This window comes from Haematobia irritans, chromosome 5 (assembly GCF_050003625.1).
Source record: "Haematobia irritans isolate KBUSLIRL chromosome 5, ASM5000362v1, whole genome shotgun sequence".
NCBI lineage: Eukaryota > Metazoa > Arthropoda > Insecta > Diptera > Muscidae > Haematobia > Haematobia irritans.
This window is the reverse complement of record NC_134401.1, coordinates 65,448,904-65,470,558: the sequence shown is the minus strand read 5'-3', so window position 1 is coordinate 65,470,558 and position 21,655 is coordinate 65,448,904. Positions and strand designations below refer to the sequence as shown.

General features: G+C 35.5%; 1 protein-coding gene and 1 long non-coding RNA gene across 2 annotated transcripts; both read left to right on the top strand.

Moving 5' to 3' along the window:
- The first annotated feature begins 44 nt into the window (after positions 1-44).
- Positions 45-12,733, top strand: LOC142238649 (E3 ubiquitin-protein ligase RNF25). Its single transcript, XM_075310348.1, has 4 exons — positions 45-175; positions 227-298; positions 829-1,669; positions 11,650-12,733. The coding sequence occupies exons 1-4, from the start codon at positions 168-170 to the stop codon at positions 11,962-11,964; spliced, it is 1,236 nt and encodes a 411-aa protein (XP_075166463.1). The 5' UTR covers positions 45-167; the 3' UTR covers positions 11,965-12,733.
- A 7,743-nt stretch (positions 12,734-20,476) lies between these two features.
- Positions 20,477-21,568, top strand: LOC142240584 (uncharacterized). Its single transcript, XR_012723323.1, has 3 exons — positions 20,477-20,870; positions 20,936-21,041; positions 21,107-21,568. It is a non-coding gene; the product is annotated as an uncharacterized LOC142240584 (long non-coding RNA).
- The last annotated feature ends 87 nt before the right edge of the window (positions 21,569-21,655 follow it).

Genomic DNA, 21,655 nt, shown 5'->3' with positions numbered 1-21,655 from the left:
TTGTAACGAGTACTCAAAAAATTAGTCAGTAACGAGTACTTGTAATCAAATACTCGTTATTCTCCCAACACTACTTTGTTGCTACGAAGGTTTGTTTGAAATCGATATGCAGAAAAAGTAATGAAAACCTCATTTAGGAAGAAGTGAAGAAAAAATTGCAAAATAAAATGGATGCGTAAGTTGTCAGTATTTGTGGAAGAATATTTGCTAATATATTTGTACGCAGTTTGTTTGACGAGGTTGAGTCTTTGGAAGCCATCCTAATGGACGATGTGATTATTGAACGAGACGACAAAAGGTATGAATATATACTATTGCAACTCGAAATAAAAATTGTTATATATATGTATATTAAAATATGTGTTATAATCAAAGACTATTAATAAAGAAGACATGAGATCAGCTTGCTCTTCCTCTTTTTCTTGAAAAAACAGAGATTAATATCATACATGTTCCATGAGACGTTGCAACTTTTTTTCGGTTTCTCTTTTCATTTTGCATTCGTAACAAAACTTAATTCGCTTATTTTAGCAATTTTTTTAACTCATAAACGAACAAAAACACTTTGTGAAACATTTTATTAATAATTTAGTGCAACCGACACAGAAATTTGCGTGAAATGTTGGAGAAAATAGCTAAATAAAAATTGTCTGCATCAAACCAGTAAGTTCGGAGTGCTTTTCCAACAAGTATGATATTAATCTCTGTTTTCTAGTACTAACACTATCAAAGCTCATTTCATGTCTTCTTTATTAATAGTCTTTGGTTATAATATATATAATATAAAAAAAAACTGTTTTTTTTATGCACGTCTTTTCCATTTTTCAGCATTCCTAAGTTAATTGAAACTACCGTGTTTCCTTTAGTGGGCGAGGATACAGATCAGCAGTATGTGTGTGTTACTCTGCAGGTGCTGCCAACGCCTGATTATCCGGATTCTAGCCCGGAATATAAGCTTGTTCGTCCACGAGGATTGGATGATTCTCGTCTTACCGATATTAAAGCAGCAATCGAAAGCAAACTTAAGGATTCTGTAGGATTCCCGGTGGTATTTGATCTAATTGAAGTAGTTCGAGAGCATTTGACTGGTAGCAATTTGCCAAGCGGTCAATGTGTTATTTGTCTTTATGGTTTTTGCGATGGTGACGAGTTTACTCGAACAGAGTGTTTCCACTATCTTCACAGCTATTGTTTGGGTCGCCATTTGAATGCTTTGCGTCGTAACTATCAAGAAGAGTACAATAAACTTCCAGCCTGGCAACAAAAAAGCGCTAAGCCATTTCAGGCCCACTGTCCTGTGTGTCGGGAAGATATAACCGATGAAAGTGATAGTTTGCGTTGCGCTATGCCTCCCGCCGAGTTGGAGAATGCCCCAGAATTCCAACCTTCGCAGGAGTTGCGTGAACTACAAAATCGTATGTCCGCATTGTTTTTGCACCAAAAAAGCCGTGGTGCAATAATTGACTCAGAGGCAGAAGGAGGTGCTATTATTTCTATAGAGACTGAGCAGGAAATGCGCCGCCGCTTACAGCGCAAGCAAGAAGAAGTTGCCAGTACGGAAAGCACTGAGAGTAGTTGCAGCAATCCTAATGTAGACCTGAGTGGCTGCGGCAGCAGCAGTGACTCAGCTACTCCAGATACTGGCTCGTTGCCGGATCAGCAACAAAAGGTGGGTACAGAATTATGTGCTATATGATATTACAAAATATTTCATTTGTGCAACATTCGTAAAATATTACTAAGTTGAAATTCCACATGTACCAAGTTATAATGATACATGCTCTACAAACTACGATGCAAAAAATGCAATTTATTTCGGTTTTATACTGAAAGATTCTGCATATCGTATAAAGATATACTATACTAAATTAATTTGACTACGATCTTATATGCTTGCATTTATTCAAGCCGATCAAAGATAAACTGGTTGATAATCTAATATCCGCTATAATGATTGTCAACCATCGATAGGAGTTACTACAACAATTCGTATGAAGCAAGTCTTAGGAGATTAGCAAAGTAGAATGTGTACAACCCAGAAAGAAGATAGAATTAAGAGAATATCAGTTACATAACCTATCAGGCATAAGAAATAAAATAATTTAGTGTTTTGAGCAGAACGAAGTTCGTCAACTTGGTAGCAAGCATTTTTGTGTTTTTTTTACAATTTTAAAATAATCTGGAGGCGTTAAAAATCTTTCCTTCTTCAGATCACTTCCACATATTAAGGCATAATTTCCTCCCACAACTGAATAGAAATGTTTGCATCTTTGTAATCAGTAAATTACTACGATATACAACTTTGAAAAAACTGGGGGTTAATCACGGCATTCGATATCGAGAACTTTTCATCGAAATCTAAATTTTTCGGATCACGGGAGTCGATATCGAGTTTTTTTGATCGACAATTTTTTTGATTGGTAAATTGCAATCGTAAAACATTTTTCACTTGTTTTTTACATTGTTTTCGCCATATAGGAATAGTTAATATATTAGTTTTAGTTCGAATTGTTGGTAATTGGTAGTAAATTTTCATATAATGAACCTATTTTGAATATTTAGGACTAATGCAACACCAATAAACGTTAAACAAAAATTGGTCATAGTCGAGTTCGGGAGCGAGCATCCTAGCTTGGCAAAGAACCATATATAAAGTGGACATGCTAGATCGATATCCAAGAGATTGTGATCAACCAATTACCGTACCATTCCGTGCCAACATAACGCTTCTGGACCACCTTGTAAGAATAGTGAATGATGACGGCTTCCACTGGCAAAAAGTTTTAACACGGCAGACTATTGTAAAGCGATAGAATGTCACCAAAAATTATTTTCCATTTGAACGCCTCCTTCGTCAGCCGAAATCGTCCATTGAGCCTCCAAATGTGACTTTCTAATAGTGCACATTTCAAACCCATGTACTTACACCAATAACAATGTGAACTTTTATTCCTTATTTGTCGCCGAATTATTTTATATTCATCTCATCTTCCAATTAGGATGGAATTCGGAGGATTGTAAAAAGAGTCCATAAGATATAATGCAATACAATTTACTTTTTACTTTGAGATCTTCAAAACCTTTTGTTTTTCTACATTCTATTTCGTGCCGCTAACTTAATTTTGTCATTTCATTTTGTTCTGCTTCGTTATTTGCAGTTGGCAATTGTTTCGAAGGATTTTCTACGAAATAGATTTTCAAAAAATGTTTAAAAATTTTGCCTATGCAAAAATTCGCTACAATGAACGATGAGGCTTGGTTGACTTCTTTCCAAACAATAATTCATTTTATTCAACACTTCATTGCTTAAGCGTAATGTTCTCTCTGTCTGTCATAACAATCTATTACTTTTAAATGAAATTGAGAGCTTAACAGCTGTACAACAAAAAACAGAATTCAATGATATATATTCAAAAGCAAAGATTGACAGCTAAAAGCTAAGTAACTTAAGTAGTAAAATACTTCAAATATTAATCAGTTCTGGTGGTACATTAAATCTCCTCAAACATCCCGGCCATGTTGTATGGACGTAAGCCTTCAAGACTCCATTGGAATAAGCGCCAACTTATGGATAACACGCCTTATAATGCCATTTTTGGTTCTTATGTCCGCTACTCGTACTACTCCATCTGCACCTGCAACCACAGCAGCAACTCTTCCAATCAACCATTTTTGGGGAAGCGTATTGTCTTCGTGTGCGAGTACCAATGCGCCCACTTCTAGATTTCGGGACGGTTTTGACCACTTTGTCCGGCTTTGCAATTCTACGATATAATCTCTTTGGAATATTTTCCAAAATCGAGCCTTTAAGTCGCTTATTTGTTGCATGGCTTTTAGCGACGTACCGATTAGTAGATGACCTGGCGTTAAAGCGTCTCCATCGTTGGGGTCGTCTGTCATTGGTGCTATCGGCCTTGATTTTAGAATGGCTTCGACTTCTACTAAGACTGTAGCCAGTTGTTCGAAAGTTAGGTTTGCGTTTGCCACTGTTCTGTAGAGCAAATTTTTTGTCGACTTGACGGCCGCTTCCCATAGGCCGCCGAAGTGGGGTGCGCGAGGAGGAATAAACACAAACTCGATCCCGTTCTCTGCTACAAAATCGGCTATATGTTTTTGGCCTGTTTCGCCGAACATTGCGTCCTTCAATTCTTTTAGTTTGGCGTTGGCCCCCACAAAATTTGTGGCGTTGTCGCAATGAATACGGGCTCGAAGACCTCTCCTTCCGATAAACCTTTTTAAAACAGAAATGAAAGCATTAGTCGACAAGTCTGATAAAGGTTCAATATGTAGTGCTTTCGACTTAAAACAAACAAATATAGAAACATAAGATTTAAAGGGTGATACGGTCAAAATTTGGTCAATATAAACTTGACGTATTTCTTTCAATTTTGCATTTAAAAAACCTGAACACCCCTCATTTTGAAGGTGTGTGTGTGTAGAATGTTGCTCCTATTTTGATTTTGGAATTCACTCTTCAGTTGTCAAAATGCCGTCCAAGCAAGAAGAGCAGCGTATCAAAATTTTGCTCGCGCATCGCGAAAATCCGAGCTACTCGCACGCAAAGCTGGCAAAATCGCTAAAAGTTGCCAAATCAACCGTTACAAATGTAATTAAAGTGTTTGGGGAACATTTGTCGACAGCCAGGAAGTCTGGATCGGGGGAAATCGAAACCCGGAAGCCGCTGAGACGACAAAGAGAGTTGCCGGTAGTTTCAAGCGAAACCCTAACCTCTCTCTCCGAGATGCCGCAAATAAGCTGGGTGTATCGTCTACAACCGTGCATCGAGCCAAAAAACGAGCCGGACTATCGACTTACAAGAAGGTAGTGACTCCAAATCGCGATGATAAACAAAATACGACGGCCAAAGCGCGATCCCGGAGGCTGTACACGACGATGCTGACGAAGTTTGACTGCGTGGTAATGGACGACGAAACCTACGTCAAAGCCGACTACAAGAAGCTTCCGGGACAGGAGTTTTATACGGCAAAAGGAAGGGGAAAGGTAGCAGATATTTTCAAGCACATAAAACTGTCAAAGTTCGCTAAGAAATATCTGGTTTTGCAAGCCATCTGTGGCTTGAAAAGCAGCATTTTCATAGCTTCCGGGACTGTCAACCAAGAAATTTACGTGAAAGAGTGTTTGAATAAACGTCTGCTGCCTTTCCTGATGAAACACGGTTGTTCCGTACTGTTTTGGCCGGATTTGGCATCTTGCCATTACGGTAAAAAGGTAAAAAGGTCATGGAGTGGTACGCCGCCAACAACGTGCAGGTGGTTCCCAAGGACAAGAACCCTCCCAACACGCCAGAGCTCCGCCCAATTGAGAAATACTGGGCTATTGTCAAGCGGAACCTAAAGAAGACCAAAAAAACTTCTAAGGACGAGCAGCAGTTCAAGGCAAACTGGCTTTCTGCGGCGAAGAAGGTGGACAAGGTGGCTGTACAAAATCTGATGGCAGGTGTCAAGCGTGAGGCCCGGCAATTCGGATTTGGAAAAGCGAAAGCCTAACTGAATATTTTTCCTGAATTTTATACTAATTGAACTTGAAAAAGAAATGTAATTTGATTTTTTAAATAAACGATTTCACCGATTTACACGCGTTTTGCCTTGACCAAATTTTGACCGTATCACCCTTTATATGGGGGTCTACCACGAATTCTATATGATGTGTAAACAGGCCCACAGAAATCGACTCCCGTTACAAGAAAGGGTCTTGAACAATGAAATCTATCCCTTGGCAAGTTTCCCATAATTTGCGATAAAAGTTTCGGTCGATATCTAAAACAATGTATACAATTTCTCACTATTTTTCGCACTAACTCTCTCCCGTTTATTATCCAAACTCTTTGCCTTAAAATTGAGAGAAGTGCGTGACAAATCTTAAAATGTTGGTGTTTCACATAAAGCTCAACAAACCTAGACGCTCTTGGTAGCAGCAGAGGAAATTTCGCATCATACTCAATGGGTGCATTTATTAGTCTCCCACCTACACGCATAAGTACCAAGCTTCGATCATAGAACTGTTGTTTACTCATAAAGGGGGTTAGTTTTTGTATACTAGATTTTACGACCATATTCTCATTCACACTTTTTATTTCATTGCCGAATGCTTCTCTTTGAATGAATTCCACCATCAAGGCACTTCTCTTCATCTGAAAGTTCAACCAGCAAATTTTCCGGCCAACAATTTTCATTTAAGTAAAGGAATTCTGGCCCTATAAACCAAATAGATTTTGTCAGTTCTTCCGGGTCACAGCCACGGGACACAATATCCGCTGGATTCGATTTAGATGGTACGTGTCTCCAAATTGAATCATTTGACCATTCCTGCATATCGGCCACCCTGTTTCCGACAAATGTGCTCAAGCAAGCTGGGTATTTTTTAAGCCAGTACAATACGATCTTAGAATCGGACCAGAAAAAAACCCGATCTATATGCGGAAACAATGTTGGCTTCGCAACGCTCCATACTTTTGACGCTAAGTGGGCGACGCATAATTCCAGCCTTGGTAGATTTCTTTTCTTAAGGGGAGCAACTTTTGATTTGCCTGTCAAAAGTCTTATACTTATTGCGTCGTTTATAATGGCCCTTACATAAAGACAGCAACCATGTACAACTTTGGAAGCGTCTCGTTCCAATTAAGGTTACGGCGCCATAAGTCTTGTAAAATAATTTTGGCCTATAACACTATGGGACTTATAAGTCCCAATGGATCGAATAAGCGGGCAGATACTGAGAATATATTTCTTTTGGTAGTTTTAGCATTTCCAATATCAAATCTTAGCTTAAAACGGAAAGAATCTTCATTAGGACACCAAACCCAAGGTCTTTATAGAGTTAATTTCACTGTCGGTAAGATTCTTTTCAATTATTGTTCCCGTTTTACTATTGGCACCGTTGGAATGCCACTTTGCCAATTCAAAACCCGCGCTCTTCAAAATTGCGACAACCTCCCTCTTTATAACATTGAGCCCTTCAAGAGTCTCAGCTCCAGTTAAGAGATCGTCTACGTAAAAATGTTCTTCAATAACACGAGCACCAATCGGATATTTTTCTTTATTGCTGTCACTCAGCTCTTTCAAACAACGAATGGCCAAGAATGTTGCTGAAGCTGTTCCTATGTAACGGTGTTAAGGCAAAACATTTTAATTGGTATTTTCTCATTCTCTCTCCACAAGATCAGCTGATATTTTCCATCAGATGGGCATATCGAAACTTGCCGGTACATTTTCGTTATATCGGCGTTCATGGCATATTTGTGAGACCTAAATCGAATCAATGCATTATACAACTCATTAATATGTCGTTTAAGGAAACTTGCGTACTGGTGCGTCATGAGGCATCAAAAACTACCCTCAGTTTTGTCGATGTACTCTCAGGTCTTAACACACACTGTTGTGGGATGAAATAATGGGGTCCAGTGGGAAAATTTGTTATTTCTGACATGTGCCCTAGCATCATGTACTCCTTCATGAAATTGGTATACATTTCCTTGATATCAGGGGATTTTGACAATCTTCTCTCTAAGGACAAGAATCTACGTCTGGCCACCTCAAACGACGAACCTAGCAATGATGGATTAGCCTTAAATAAAGCTTTACTTCAAATCTACCACAACTTAGTATTTTTAAGTGCGCCTTAAAATGATTTTCAGAGCGTAAGTGCTCATCGCTAAGTTTTTTGTTGGAAATGGGAAGCTCTTCCAAATCCCAAAAATTTGTGTACGAATCAATTAAGGTTGTCCAACTCTTCTGTGCTAGAATCTTCTATTACATTACAACTAGCAAATTTTGTGTTATTCGGTACATGAGCTTTTCCGGCAACTATCCAACCTAGTATCGTTTTTTGCAATTCTGGCATCAAATTGCCCAATTTTATTTGTCCAACAGACAAGGTTTCAAAGAAAATGTCGGCTCCAATGAGTATTTCAACTTTGCAGCTCTTGCGAAATTAGGGTCTGCCAATTGTATATTAGGTGGTATCAATTTCTCAATGCCGCTCAGATCTTCAACTGGATGACAAGAAGATATCGAATCCAAAACTAAAAATTCATCTAATACAATACTTGTAAAAACATTAAATGTAACAGATTAGTCTTCATACTTCACTATTAGATGAATATATTATTGATCGAAATTTGATGCAATTTCTCTATCATTGCCAACAGCAAAAAAAGAAGCAAAATAAATAGAAATAACTAAATTAAGTTAGCGGAACAAAATAAAATGTAGACACATTTTTGAGGATTTCCAAGTAAAAAGTCAATTGTGTTGTATTATCTCTTATGGACTCGTACCTCTTTTTATATTCCTTTTCTTCGATTGGAGGATATGAGTAATCCATTGTCTTTGTTTGATGTTTAATAAGTACATGGGTTCGACATGGTATGCACTGTTTGAAAAAGCCACCTTTTTGTAGATTCAAAAGAAGAAAAAACATTTTGTGACATGCCAACGTCAATTATTGGTTAATCGCACTAGGAGCTTGCTCACGAACTCGAGTATAACAAATTTTGTTGTACCTTTTATTTGAGTTACATTAGTCATAAATATTTAAAATATACCCATTATATGTAAATTTGTTATAAATTATCTACAAATTGGCCTAAAACTTACATTTCTAATCCTACACAGAAAAAATATTTTTTGTCTTCAATCACCAAACTAATTTATTCAATTAATTTTTAATTGAATGTCTTCAATCACGTAAATGATAGTACCAATCACCAAAGTCAATTAAAAAATTAATTGTTCCAATTAAAAAAATATTTTATTTATTTATTTACAGCCTATTTCTGAAATCCGAACGAACGGCAGTCACTCACTTTCGTCTAGATTTGGGTTTCTCTAACGCATGGCTTACGTTACTGTCAAATGCTAGCATTACCAGATCTCAATTATTTCAATTTCCTGAAAAAGGCCCATACATTTTAAAAATGATTTTCCATAAAATTCAATCTGGCATCGCCGTTTATTTTGCAAATTTTTCTCATTGTTGATATTTGGTTTAGCTCAATTTTTTTAAGTAATTAGCCCTCATAGAGAGATATGTATTTGTATTTCTATATATCTGCAATAATTAGGTTTCGGTTTTCCTTTTAATGAGTGTTTCATTCCAAATGTATGCGTTTGTTCGTTTTAGAATTTCCTTTAAACGGTCTATATGGCGATTATAAAGAGAAATAGATCGATATAAACCTCTTTTTATCATATATTTGCACCAAAAAGTGTTAATCTATTAATGAATGCCTTTTTCCACAAAGCGAAAGGTTTGTGCAAAGTGAGTGGATTTGATATTTCTGTTCGATAAAATGCGAACCAATGGAGTTAGAGAAACCCAATTTTAGTGGTAACGTTACGTTTTCGTTCGCATTGATTTTCGTCTCACTTGTCGTTTAGATAGAGCTAGAGAAACCGAAATCAGCAGATTTTCGTTTTGTATGCGAACGAACAGCAGAATTCGGATATCAGAAATAGGCTGTTATTCATTCTGAGCATGTAATTCTAAGCCTATTTGGGCAAAATAAAATAATTACAATGGACCATATACTAGCACAATGTACCAAATTTCAACTAATTCGGATGAAATTTGCTCCTCCATGTGGCTCCAAAACCAAATCTCGAGATCGGTTTTTATGGGGGCTATATATGATTATGGCCTTATATGGACCACTTTTGGCATGGTTGTTAAATATCATATACTACCACCACGTACCAAATTTCAACCAGATCGGATGAATTTTGCTCTTCCAAGGGGCTCCGGAGGTCAAATCTGGGGATCGGTTTATATGGGGGCTATATATAATTATGGACCGATTTCGACCAATTTTTGCATTGGTGTTTGAGGCTATATATTAACACCATGTACCAAATTTCAACTGAATCAGATGAATTTTGGTCTTCCAAGAGGCTCCGGAGGTCAAATCTGGTGATCGGTTTATAAGGGGGCTATCGATGCGGACCAATTTTTGCATGGTCATTATAGACCATATACTAGCACCATGTACCAAATTTCAGCCCGATCGGACAAAATTTGCTTCTCTTAGAGGCTCCGCAAGCCAAATCGGGGGATCGGTTTATATGGGGGTAATTCCAAAGTATATGACCCCTTAACAGGCATATCAACTTTAAAAACCAACACCCTAAAACGCTTAGATTGTAATGATGTTTACTGTTCTCATATCGAATAAAAGTATGCAAGAATTATGCAATAAAATATAGCTTTTCGTTTATGTTTTTGTTTACCCACAATAAATGAATTCAAACACAAAAATCGTTTAAGTTTTTATATTGTAACGACCGTTACTTTTTAAAAGAAATTTTTTTTGATAAATAATTTTCTTTGATTTGTAAACAAACCTTTTACTGAAAGAAAACATTACAAAGAATTTAATCAGATTTTTTACTTGACACATCCTGTGCAAAATATTATAATACATGATATTTGTTTCCGAAATATGAAAACGGCACATTTATAAAGTAACGACCGTTACTTTTTTGATGGTCAAAAATAGTATTGAAATTAAATTTTGTATGAATGCTTTCGGCTGCTACCGAAGCTTGAACTTTCGTAGGTCCCAAATTAAGCAATCCGCGTGACATATATTCTTAGGGTGGAATTTTATTTAAAAAATCACAGAATATCGGTAACGACCGTTACTTTGGAAACACCCATGGGGGCTATATATAATTATTGACCGATGTGGACCAAGAGGCTCCGGAGGTCAAATCTGGTAATCGGTTTATATGGGGGCTATATATAATTATTGATCGACGCGGACCAATTTTCGCATGGTCATTAGAGACCATATACTAACACCACGTACTAAATTTCAGCCCGATCGGATAAATTCGCTTCTCTTAGAGGCTCCGCAAGCCAAATCGGGGGATCGGTTTATATGGGGGCTATATATAATTATGGACCGATGTGGACCACTTTTTGCATGGTTGTTAGAGACCATATACTAACACCATGTACCAAATTTCAGACGGATCGAATGAAATTTGCTTCTCTTAGAGAATCCCCAAGCCAAATTTGGGGGGACGGACGGACGGACATGCTCAGATCGACTCAGAATTTCACCACGACCCAGAATATATATACTTTATGGGGTCTTAGAGCAATATTTCGAGGTGTTACAAACGGAATGACAGAGTTAATATACCCCCATCCTATGGTGGAGGGTATAAAAATTGTTGAACCAATTGAATTTTTAATTGAAATTTTTTTTTAATTCAATTGAAATTTTAGGCGCAAAACATTTGGTGATATTTTTTATCTGTATATGGCAAAAACGCTATAAACAAAACGTAAAGAAATGTTTTACGATTGCAATTTACCAATCAAAAAAAAAATCGATCAATAAAACTCGATATTGACTCCCGTGATTCGAAAAATGTAGATGTCGATTAAAAATTTTCGATATCGAATGCCAGTGTCACTTCGAGGTGTTTTCCGTAATCACTAAAAAGAAATTCAAGATGCAAACGGGTGACAAACAAAAAAAATACCTGCTGAAAACTACTCCGCACTTTTTATCTTTTTATTAGCTATGAATTTAATCGAACTTTTAGATAACTATATATTTCGTGTATGAATCAGTTTTTATTAACAGTGGTAAGATCATAAATATTTCAATTTATTTTATAGGAGGCTAACAGTTCTAATGTGAAGACGAATTTCGCACCGGTGGTACACCAAACTCAACGAGATGATCCAACTAATAATAATTATCATCATGGCCGAAGACACTTCCGAGGTGGCAGAAGACATCATAATCACCACCATCATCAACACCAATCACAAAGGGATCGTGAACGCTTTGAACATAATCACATTCCATCAACTTCAACATCAGCAGCTGCTGCAGGTAACACAACTAGTCATTCCAGTGCTTCTCAAACGGTGCAATCACATCACAAGCATGGAAAATCCAATGCTGCCGGACACGGTCATTCCAGGTGACGATGGCCTCTTCTTATACATATAGAACGCAATGCTGAGGCTTTCACCAAGATATTGCTTTTGCTGCTACCTTCTTCAGTCCAATTGCCATTGCAATTTTGCTAATAATAGACCACTCAAAAACAAAAATATTTATTTTTGTTTGTTAAACAATCATTATTTAATGACAATATTTTTGTTACTTTATTGTTTAGTTAGACCTTAAATTGACTATTTATTTATTTTATTTTAGTTTGAAGACTATTTTAAGCAATTATCGCACACTTCATATAAATGAATAAATCACTATTCATAACATTTTTGCTCCCATTGGAGCAATCGTGTGAATAGTTTTAGTCATTGAGACTTTTAGCCATATATTGTATAATTTATTTCTTATTTTTTGATATATGTATGGAAACCTCTGTGTATTTCCTTACCTTATTTTTCATGGTAACCGAATACTGTAAAGAAGGTAGGCAGTGACATCTTGTGAAATGGCCTCGCCTCATTTGCGACGAAATAAATTATGCAAGGATTGTAATGAAATACTCAACCGGACTTGCAATAACTCTAAGATACTTTGGATATGTCAGTAGAACATAGTAACTTTGCCACAAGCACAAAAATAATGTATACATCAAAGACATCCTTTTTAATATCTCTTTGCGTAAAACTAAATAAAGACATTTCAATATATCCCTATAATAAAATAATATTAAACGTAGTATGTTTGAATTACTGTGTCAAAAATAAAGCGAATTACATATTTGAATAAAATCAAAATAAATTTATTGCTTTTGAACTTGACTTGAAAACAAAATCGATTTTCTCGATCGATTCGATTCCATAAGTTCTCGATCGATTAGAATGGTAAAATTGTAGAGGTAAAACATTTGACATATTTTCGTATATCAGAGGAGTAGGTTAACTTGGTCTATTCAGAGGTTAGGTCACTTGGTCTATTCAGTCCATTGTGATACCACTGAGTGCTGCCCGATTCCATGTTTAACTCAATGATTTCCATTTTCCAGCTGAGTCCGAAGACGTTTCATTACTGTGAAACCAATAGTGTGTAGATGTAGGTTAAAATACCTTTTTGTAGGATTTTTTCATAAAATTACAAGCTTAGGGAAAAAGGGGAGCTTTTTTATTTCTACTAAAAATGTAGTCAATTTTTTCTATTTCCACAGTTGACTATTTACAAAAAAAAGAATAATATATTCGTTTAATATTTTAGGTATTTGAAGACCCAAAATATTTGATGGCAAAAGCTTTACTAATTCAAGAAAATCAACAAAACTTTTCTTTAATCTGGGACACAATTACATTAAAAATATGAATTTAAATTAATTGCATGGCACGTCCTTGTTGCAATGACAATAAAATATGTGCTTGTCGACAATAAGTTCGAAGAGCTGTTAAAATCACTTCCTGATTTCAAAGGAAATTATTCACCCTTATTCCTGAAGTCGCCCTCGCTCTCGCCGTCGCTTTTTGTCGTCTGTCGCTTTTAAGTCGTCTCGTCATTCATTTGGTATTCCTACGAAGTGGCGACGACGACGATTACTTTTTGTACCAATTACAATACTCGGTAATAAAAGGCCGATATCACTAGAAAACAATCAGCTGATGTGCAAAAAAGAATTTTAATTTTTTCGGTTTAAAATATTTTTATTTCTGACTCAATTCTAAAGGTAGGTACTATGTTCGGTTTCCGAAGCGAAATCCCATACAAAACCAAAAATGCGAAAAACTACCGAAATATTTTTTCATTTGTGGTACTTTGTTTTTTTTCGAGTTGAAAAACTGACATAAAGTGCATAGTCCCTAATTAGTTCGGCTTTAAATTTTTCCATATGTTGAGATTAGTTAGTTTCAAAACATGGCGCCATTTGTAATGTGAATTAAGAAATAATTGATTTATTCAAATGATTTGTGTTAAATTAGAATACAAAAGTGGTTCGCGTTGTTATTTAAAAATGCAATTCGATTGACGAAATAAAAATAACGGAGTGCTATATGTATATAACATATAAAGGGTGATTCTTTTGAGGTTAGGATTTTCATGCATTAGTATTTGACAGATCACGTGGGATTTCAGACATGGTGTCAAAGAGAAAGATGCTCAGTATGCTTTGACATTTCATCATGAATAGACTTACGATCTGCCACAACGTCGAATTTTCAGTGAATGGGCCCTAGAAAAGTTGGCAGAAAATCCGCTTTTTTATCGACAAATTTTGTTCAGCGATGAGGCTCATTTCTGGTTGAATGGCTACGTAAATAAGCAAAATTGCCGCATTTGGAGTGAAGAGCAACCAGAAGCCGTTCAAGAACTACCCATGCATCCCGAAAAATGCACTGTTTGGTGTGGTTTGTACGCTGGTGGAATCATTGGACCGTATTTTTTCAAAGATGCTGTTGGACGCAACGTTACGGTGAATGGCGATCGCTATCGTTCGATGCTAACAAACTTTTTGTTGCCAAAAATGGAAGAACTGAACTTGGTTGACATGTGGTTTCAACCAGGGATCCGGAGCGGTCCATTTTTTTCGCTCCGCTCCGCTCCCGCTCCGGAGAAAAAAAAAACCGCTCCGCTCCACGCTCCGCTCCACGCTCCGCTCCGAGAGAAAAAAAATCGCTCCGCTCCGCTCCACGCTCCGCTCCGCTCCTCTTCGAGAAAATTATAGTACAAGCATTGTATTATTTGTTCAATTGAGTTTTATTTTATTTAGAAAAATCGGGCGGTACATATATGGGAGCTATAGTTAAATCTGAACCGATTTCGATGATTTTTTGCACATATAGTTAGTGCTATAGAAGATTACATTTCGCCAACTTTGAGTAAGATCGGTTGATAAATAAGGGTTTTATGACCTAATTTGGCAAAATCGGGCGATACATATATATGGGACCTATATCTAAATCTGAACCGATTTCGATGAAATTTTCAGACTTAAAGGGTGATACAGAAGATTATTTTGTGCTAAATTTGACGACGATCGGTTAGTAAAAAAGTGCAACGTGACCCTATTTGTCGAAATCGGGCAATACATATATATGGGAGCTATATCTAAGTTTGATCCGATTTCTTCCAAATTCAATAACGTTCGTCCTTGTGCCCAAAAAAACTCCCTGTACCAAATTTCATCAAAATCGGTTAATAATTGCGACCGAAATCCTGTGAACAACAAATACATGGACAGACGGACGGACACCAAGCGCTAGATCGACTCAGGAGGTGGTTCCGAGTCGATCGGTATATATTTTATGGGGTCTAAAATCAATATTTCTTGTAGGCACATTTTTTTTCAGATCAAACTTATTATACCCTAACCACTATGTGGTTTAGGGTATAATGACTTTAAAACAATGTGTTGAAACATTTTATTAATTTTGAAGATTTTTTCAGAAATATTAAATCCTTTTTGACTTCATTAAAACGAAATTTGCATTCATGTTAGGATACACATTTTTATGTCGAATCACTTAGCTATAAGGATAAACAGACTTCATTGAAAAGTTTAGAGACTTTTAGACAAGGAAAAACTTTTTTTCAGAGAAATACGTCTTCTATTCTAAGCAAAATTCGTATTTTAAGCAGGTGAAATATTTGGCCTCCCGACAATATTCTTTGCGGTGCACCATCTACTATTTAATATGTGATAGAAACCAAATTTATGAAAATGGACCAAAATGGACCAAATTCTGTTTGGTCTGACCATCGGACCAAATTTAAAAATTAGAAATCTTTTGGACCAATTTTGGTCCGATCGGACCAAAACGGCAACGCTGATTGGAATTGAAAGTCTATACACAGAGTAGAAGTAACTACTCTCCGAAAGTTTTTATACCCTTCACCACTACTGTGGTACAGGGTATAATAAGTTTGTGCATTTGTATGTAACGCCAAGAAGGAAAAGTCTGAGACCCATCGCTTAGTATACCGATCGTCTTAGAATTAAATTCTGAGTCGATTTAGCGATGTCCGTCTGTCTGTCTGTCCGTCTGTCTGTCTGTTGATGTATTTTTGTGTGCAAAGTACAGCTCGCAGTTTTAGTCCGATTGTCCTAAAATTTGGTATAGGGTCCTGTTTCGACTCAAAGACGATCCCTATTGATTTTGGAAAAAATCGGTTCAGATTTAGATATAGCTGCCATATATATTTTTCACCGATTTGGTCATAATTGGCGTGTATATCAACCGATCTTCCTCAAATTCCGTACTTCCGAATATTTTATGAGTCTCGAAAAACTTGCAAAATATCAGCCAAATCGGTTCAGATTTAGATATAGCTCCCATATATAGCTTTCGCCCGATTTACACTCATTTGCCCACAGAGGCCAACATTTTCCTTGTAAAATCGCCACTGCACTGAAAAAAATATTGTCGTGAGGTCAAAGATTTCATGTCTTTAAAATACGAATACAAATTTTGCTTAGCATAGAAGACGCATTTTTCTAAAATAAAGTTATTTTCCTTCTCCAAAAGTCGATAAACTTTTCTATGAAGTCGTATTGTCCTTATAATTAAGTGATTTGACTTAAAAATGGGTATCTTAACATGAAAGAAAAAATATATAGGCTAAGGTCAACTTGACTTTAATAATTTAGAAAAATTCTTTAAATTTAATGAAATTGTCTTTAAATTTGTTGTCTTTTTGCATCTTAACTACAAAGCAAAAAATCGTTCAAATATAGGACATGTTTTTCAGCACTTTATTTTAAAGAAGTTTTTTACTTCAAACATAGCATAATTTCTACTGGAAGTCGAGTCTTAATTTGGAAAATAAAGTTGCCGTTAACTCGTTTTTAAAGGACTTTGATAGCATATGAAAAAAAAATCTGAGAAAGCGAAAAATTAAAATTTGCTTCCTAGAAGCAAGTACACAAAACCTAAATTTAAAAGAGAATTGTGTCTTAAAAGTATCCTTACTTGTATTCTCCGCTTCTTTGGCTCGGAATCAATACCAATTTTTTTAAAGTAAAGACAAAATCTTTGGAACCGAGTATGCTTTTTTTCAGTGTGCTTAGTCGAAAAGTTGTAAAAATGACTCTAATTTTCCTAAACTTCTAATACATATATATTGAGCGATAAATCATAAATAAACTTTTGCGAAGTTTCCTTAAAATTGCTTCAGATTTAAATGTTTCCCATATTTTTTTACTAAAATTGTGTTCCACCCTAGTGCATTAGCCATCTTAAATTTTGAGTCTATAGATTTTGTAGAAGTCTATCAAATTCTGTCCAAATCGAGTGATATTTAAATGTATGTATTTGGGACAAACCTTTATATATAGCCCCCAACACATTTGACGGATGTGATATGGTATCGAAAATTTAGATCTACAAAGTGGTGCAGGGTATAATATAGTCGGCCCCGCCCGACTTTAGACTTTCCTTACTTGTTTTTGTTTTACAACAGACGTAGAGAAGAGGTTTTGTTATATTTGTAATGTGTGTGTGTATGTTTATGTTTGCAACAACCTCCATCGACATCAGTCCGTGGTATACCTACGAATATTCTTACTCAGATCTAGTGTTACCTAATTTCGCTTTTTCCCCTTTATTGTATAATAAATGTATATGCGCACATTTTTCGACCAAAATTTAAACTATCCATAATTTTAATAAAATTTTCGAGAACTAATATCAGAAACAAGAGAATGCTAGGATATAGTACAATAGTAAAGCAATATGAATGTCCTTACACTGAAAAAAAGCATGCCCGGTTCCAAAGATTTTGTCTTTACTTTAACAGTAAGGATACTTTAAAGACGTAATTCTCTTTTAAATTTGGGGGTTATGTACTTGCTTCTAGGAAGCAAATGTTAATTTTTCATTTTTTTAGATTTTTTTCGTCAGTTGTTATCAAAATCCTTTAAAAACGAGTTAACGAGTTATTTTTTTCCATATTAAGACTCGACTTCCAGTAGAAATTATGCTATGTTTCAAGTAAAAAGCGTCTTTAAAATAAAGTGTTGCAAAACATGTCTTATTTTTAACAATTTTTTGCTTTGTAGGCAAGATGCAAAAAGGAAACATATTTAAAGACAATTTTATTAATTTTAAAGAATTTTTCTTAATTATTAAAGTCACGTTGGCCTTACCTCAAAAATTTTATCTTTCATGTTATGATACACATTTTTAAGTAAAATCACTTAATTATAAGGACATTACAACTTCATTCAAAAGTTTATTGCCTTTTGGACAAGAAAAAAAACGTAATTTTAGAGAAATGCGTCTTCCATGTTAAACAAAATTTGCATTCTTATTCTAAGGACATGGAATCTTTGACTTCACGACAATATTTTTTTCAGTGTAGAAAACTACAAAAATAAATATAAATAAGATCGTTTAATTGCATTTATTTGACGTTCATTACAAACATCTTTGTAGTAATACGGGATGAAATTGATCGAAAGTACTGTTGTTACTTTTACAAAACATACTAGAGATATATTTTGACATTTGCCGTTTTTGAAAACAATTACTAAAAAAACACGTTGTGTTTTCCCCAATGTACGTACGTACAAAAATACATATCGTACATTTTAAACGTTTGCTCACACTACGCTAAGTACTAGCTAAATATGAAATTACCTACACAGTGTAATTTCAAAGTTACACATTTCATTCAAGTAATATTTTATTCGGAGCGGAGCGGTTTTCCATTTGGAAACCGCTCCGCTCCCGCTCCGCTCCGGATTTTAGAAATGCCGCTCCCGCTCCGCTCCCGCTCCGGCTAAAAAAGGGCTTGCTCCGCTCCGCTCCGGATCCCTGGTTTCAACAAGATGGCGCTACATGCCACACAGCTCGCGATTCTATGGCCATTTTGAGGGAAAACTTCGGAGAACAATTCATCTCAAGAAATGGACCGGTAAGTTGGCCACCAAGATCATGCGATTTGACGCCTTTAGACTATTTTTTGTGGGGCTACGTCAAGTCTAAAGTCTACAGAAATAAGCCAGCAACTATTCCAGCTTTGGAAGACAACATTTCCGAAGAAATTCGGGCTATTCCGGCCGAAATGCTCGAAAAAGTTGCCCAAAATTGGACTTTCCGAATGGACCACCTAAGACGCAGCCGCGGTCAACAGTTAAATGAAATTATCTTCAAAAAGTAAATGTCATGGACCAATCTAACGTTTCAAATAAAGAACTGATGAGATTTTGCAAATTTTATGCGTTTTTTTAAAAAAAAGTTATCAAGCTCTTAACAAATCACCCTTTATAACATTCACCCGATATGCACCTAATTGGCCCGATAGGCCAGATTTTCACCTTGATTTGCTTAAGTTGTGCACAAAAGTGGCTCTATTGAAAACATCCGTTATATTATTCATCCTCGAGTCCTTTGTATGATCAAGTGGGTTTTTATTATAATTTTAATTTCATTTCCCGCAAGCATCCAATGGGTACACATGACGTATCTGCTATTTGTGTTTCTTCCATTTTTGATTGACTTGAATTACAAGTTTTCTTATTTTGTATTTTGGGCTACTGGGATGTCTCTAACAGATTTACATTATCAGTTTTTCTAATTTCCACTACAACTGAGTTTTTGCCGCAGAATCTGGTCATTTGCCCCATAGTGCATTGATTGAAAGGTGAGGAAAACGCGTAAAAAGCCCAATTCTGAATAACAACTCCCTGCATTTTGGTAGCAACTCGCTTGAAGTTTTTGGGGGAATTGTTCCCATCGTTTTTCCCCTTTTAAGGCCGGTATGCACCTCTAGCGAAAAATTTCATTCCCATAAGAAATGCATTGCTATTTATGCTAACGAAATTTTCGGTAGCGTTCAATTTCGTAAGTTGGTACGCACCTCTAATGAAAATAACAGGATTGTCAAAAGCATATTTTGGCAGCAAACATTTAATTTATTACAATCATTGTGTGCGTAAAAGTTTTAAAAGGTCTGTAAATAATAAACAATTTATTTGAGGAATATTTGGAACATATATTAACAATTTTTAAAAGCGATTAGCTGGATTAAAATTTGTGTACACAGCCCTGTTTTTTTTGTTGTAGACTTAAATAAATTTTTGCTACCGAAAATTTCGCTAGAGGTGCATACCGGCCTTTAGCATTCGTAATACCAATTTTTCTCACAGGGAAGAGTTTCTTATTTTCGAAGTTGGTTTAGAATAAGGGGAAAGAGAAAATTCCCCGGGGAGAGTTTGTTGAGAATAGGGTAGCAAGGAATAGGGAAAAAATTCCTAGGGAGTTGTTATTCAGAATTGGGCTTTTTACCATGCACGCGTTTTCTTCACCTTGCAATCAATGCACTTTGGGGCAAATGACCAGATTCTGCGGCAAAAACTCAGTTTTTTGATAGTGGAAATTGGAAAAACTGATAATGTAAATCTGTTGCAGACAACCCAGTAGCCCAAAATACAAAATATGACAAACCTGTGGCACCTCATTGTCCCTAGAACAATCTGGCAAAGTTGGCACTTTTTAGTTTATTTAAATTTTGATACGTTAGTTAAAAAACACAATAACATATAGAAAATTGGACGTACAAAAGAAACTAATAAGCAAATTCACATTGTGTAAAATGGAAAATATTAATAAAGATACGTACCCAATAAACACAGGATGAGCGTTTTTCAAATGCAACAACTTTTCAGTTTGAGTGTAAATATAATTTTCAACATAAATTCAACTTGACTTGAAATAGCTCATCTTCAATACATCTTCAAATTGTTTGCGAATTACTTCCAATTTGCCAAACTGTTGACGAAATCTTTGAAAAGGTGTTGAAGATAATGTGAGAAAACTTTGACAAAACACTACCCTAAAATGCAACGAAAAAACCATGTGGTTTTCAATACTTATTTGTGCAACGAAGTTCGTGGTCAATTGCAAGAAATAAAAAAATGGAAAATTTAAGCAAATAACCAAATAGTTTATAAAAATAGGTAAGTGGAAATAAAAAAATGAAATAAAAGTTTAAGGAAGTCACTAAATGTATATCTCTTTGCAGAAAACTAAAATTATGGATTGTACGTTCTTGAAAACATTAAAAAGCTGACCAATGAAAAAATGGTGGACAATTAACTGGAACTGCTTCAAATAGTTTATAATAATTGGTACGTCAATATGAAAAATTAAATCAACACTTTAAAGAAGTCACTAAATTTAAATCTCTTTCCAGAAAACTAAAATCTTTGGATGCTACATCCTTGCAAACAATAAGAAGCTGACCAATGAAAAATGAGTGGCTTATCGACAAGAAAAAGTTTCCAGAAACGTTACAAGTGCAACCAATTAAAATTGTTAAAAACAACAAATTGTTGAAATCAACAACTTCTGGATGAAAATGTGCATCACTTCGTCAGTTTAATTCATATGCTATTATCAGTTTAAAATGGATATTTTGTGAATTCCTTCTGCTGGAAATCAATTCTAACACGCGGTCCAGTACGTTCCTAATTTCAAATTGCCCGCATGTTAATAAATTTTAATGCTGTTTTATGACACCAAAAGGAAGGAAATCGAATTATCAATGCAAAAGTGTTTACTAATAATGTTGAAGATATTTAAAGTTTTGTTGTTTGTTTTTTTTTTGTTCTTATTTGTTGATATGTTTAATAAGATTATTATTTATCAATTGGTATTGTAGTGTATTATGCAGTGTAATGTATTATTATATATTTTATTTTGATGAAAATGAATAAATTATACAAAATTCATAGAATTTTGG

Coding starts and splice junctions, on each gene's coding strand:
- LOC142238649 (XM_075310348.1), top strand. Junction 299..828: donor ATTGAACGAGACGACAAAAG/GTATGAATATAT, acceptor TCCATTTTTCAG/CATTCCTAAGTTAATTGAAA. Junction 1,670..11,649: donor TGCCGGATCAGCAACAAAAG/GTGGGTACAGAA, acceptor TTTATTTTATAG/GAGGCTAACAGTTCTAATGT.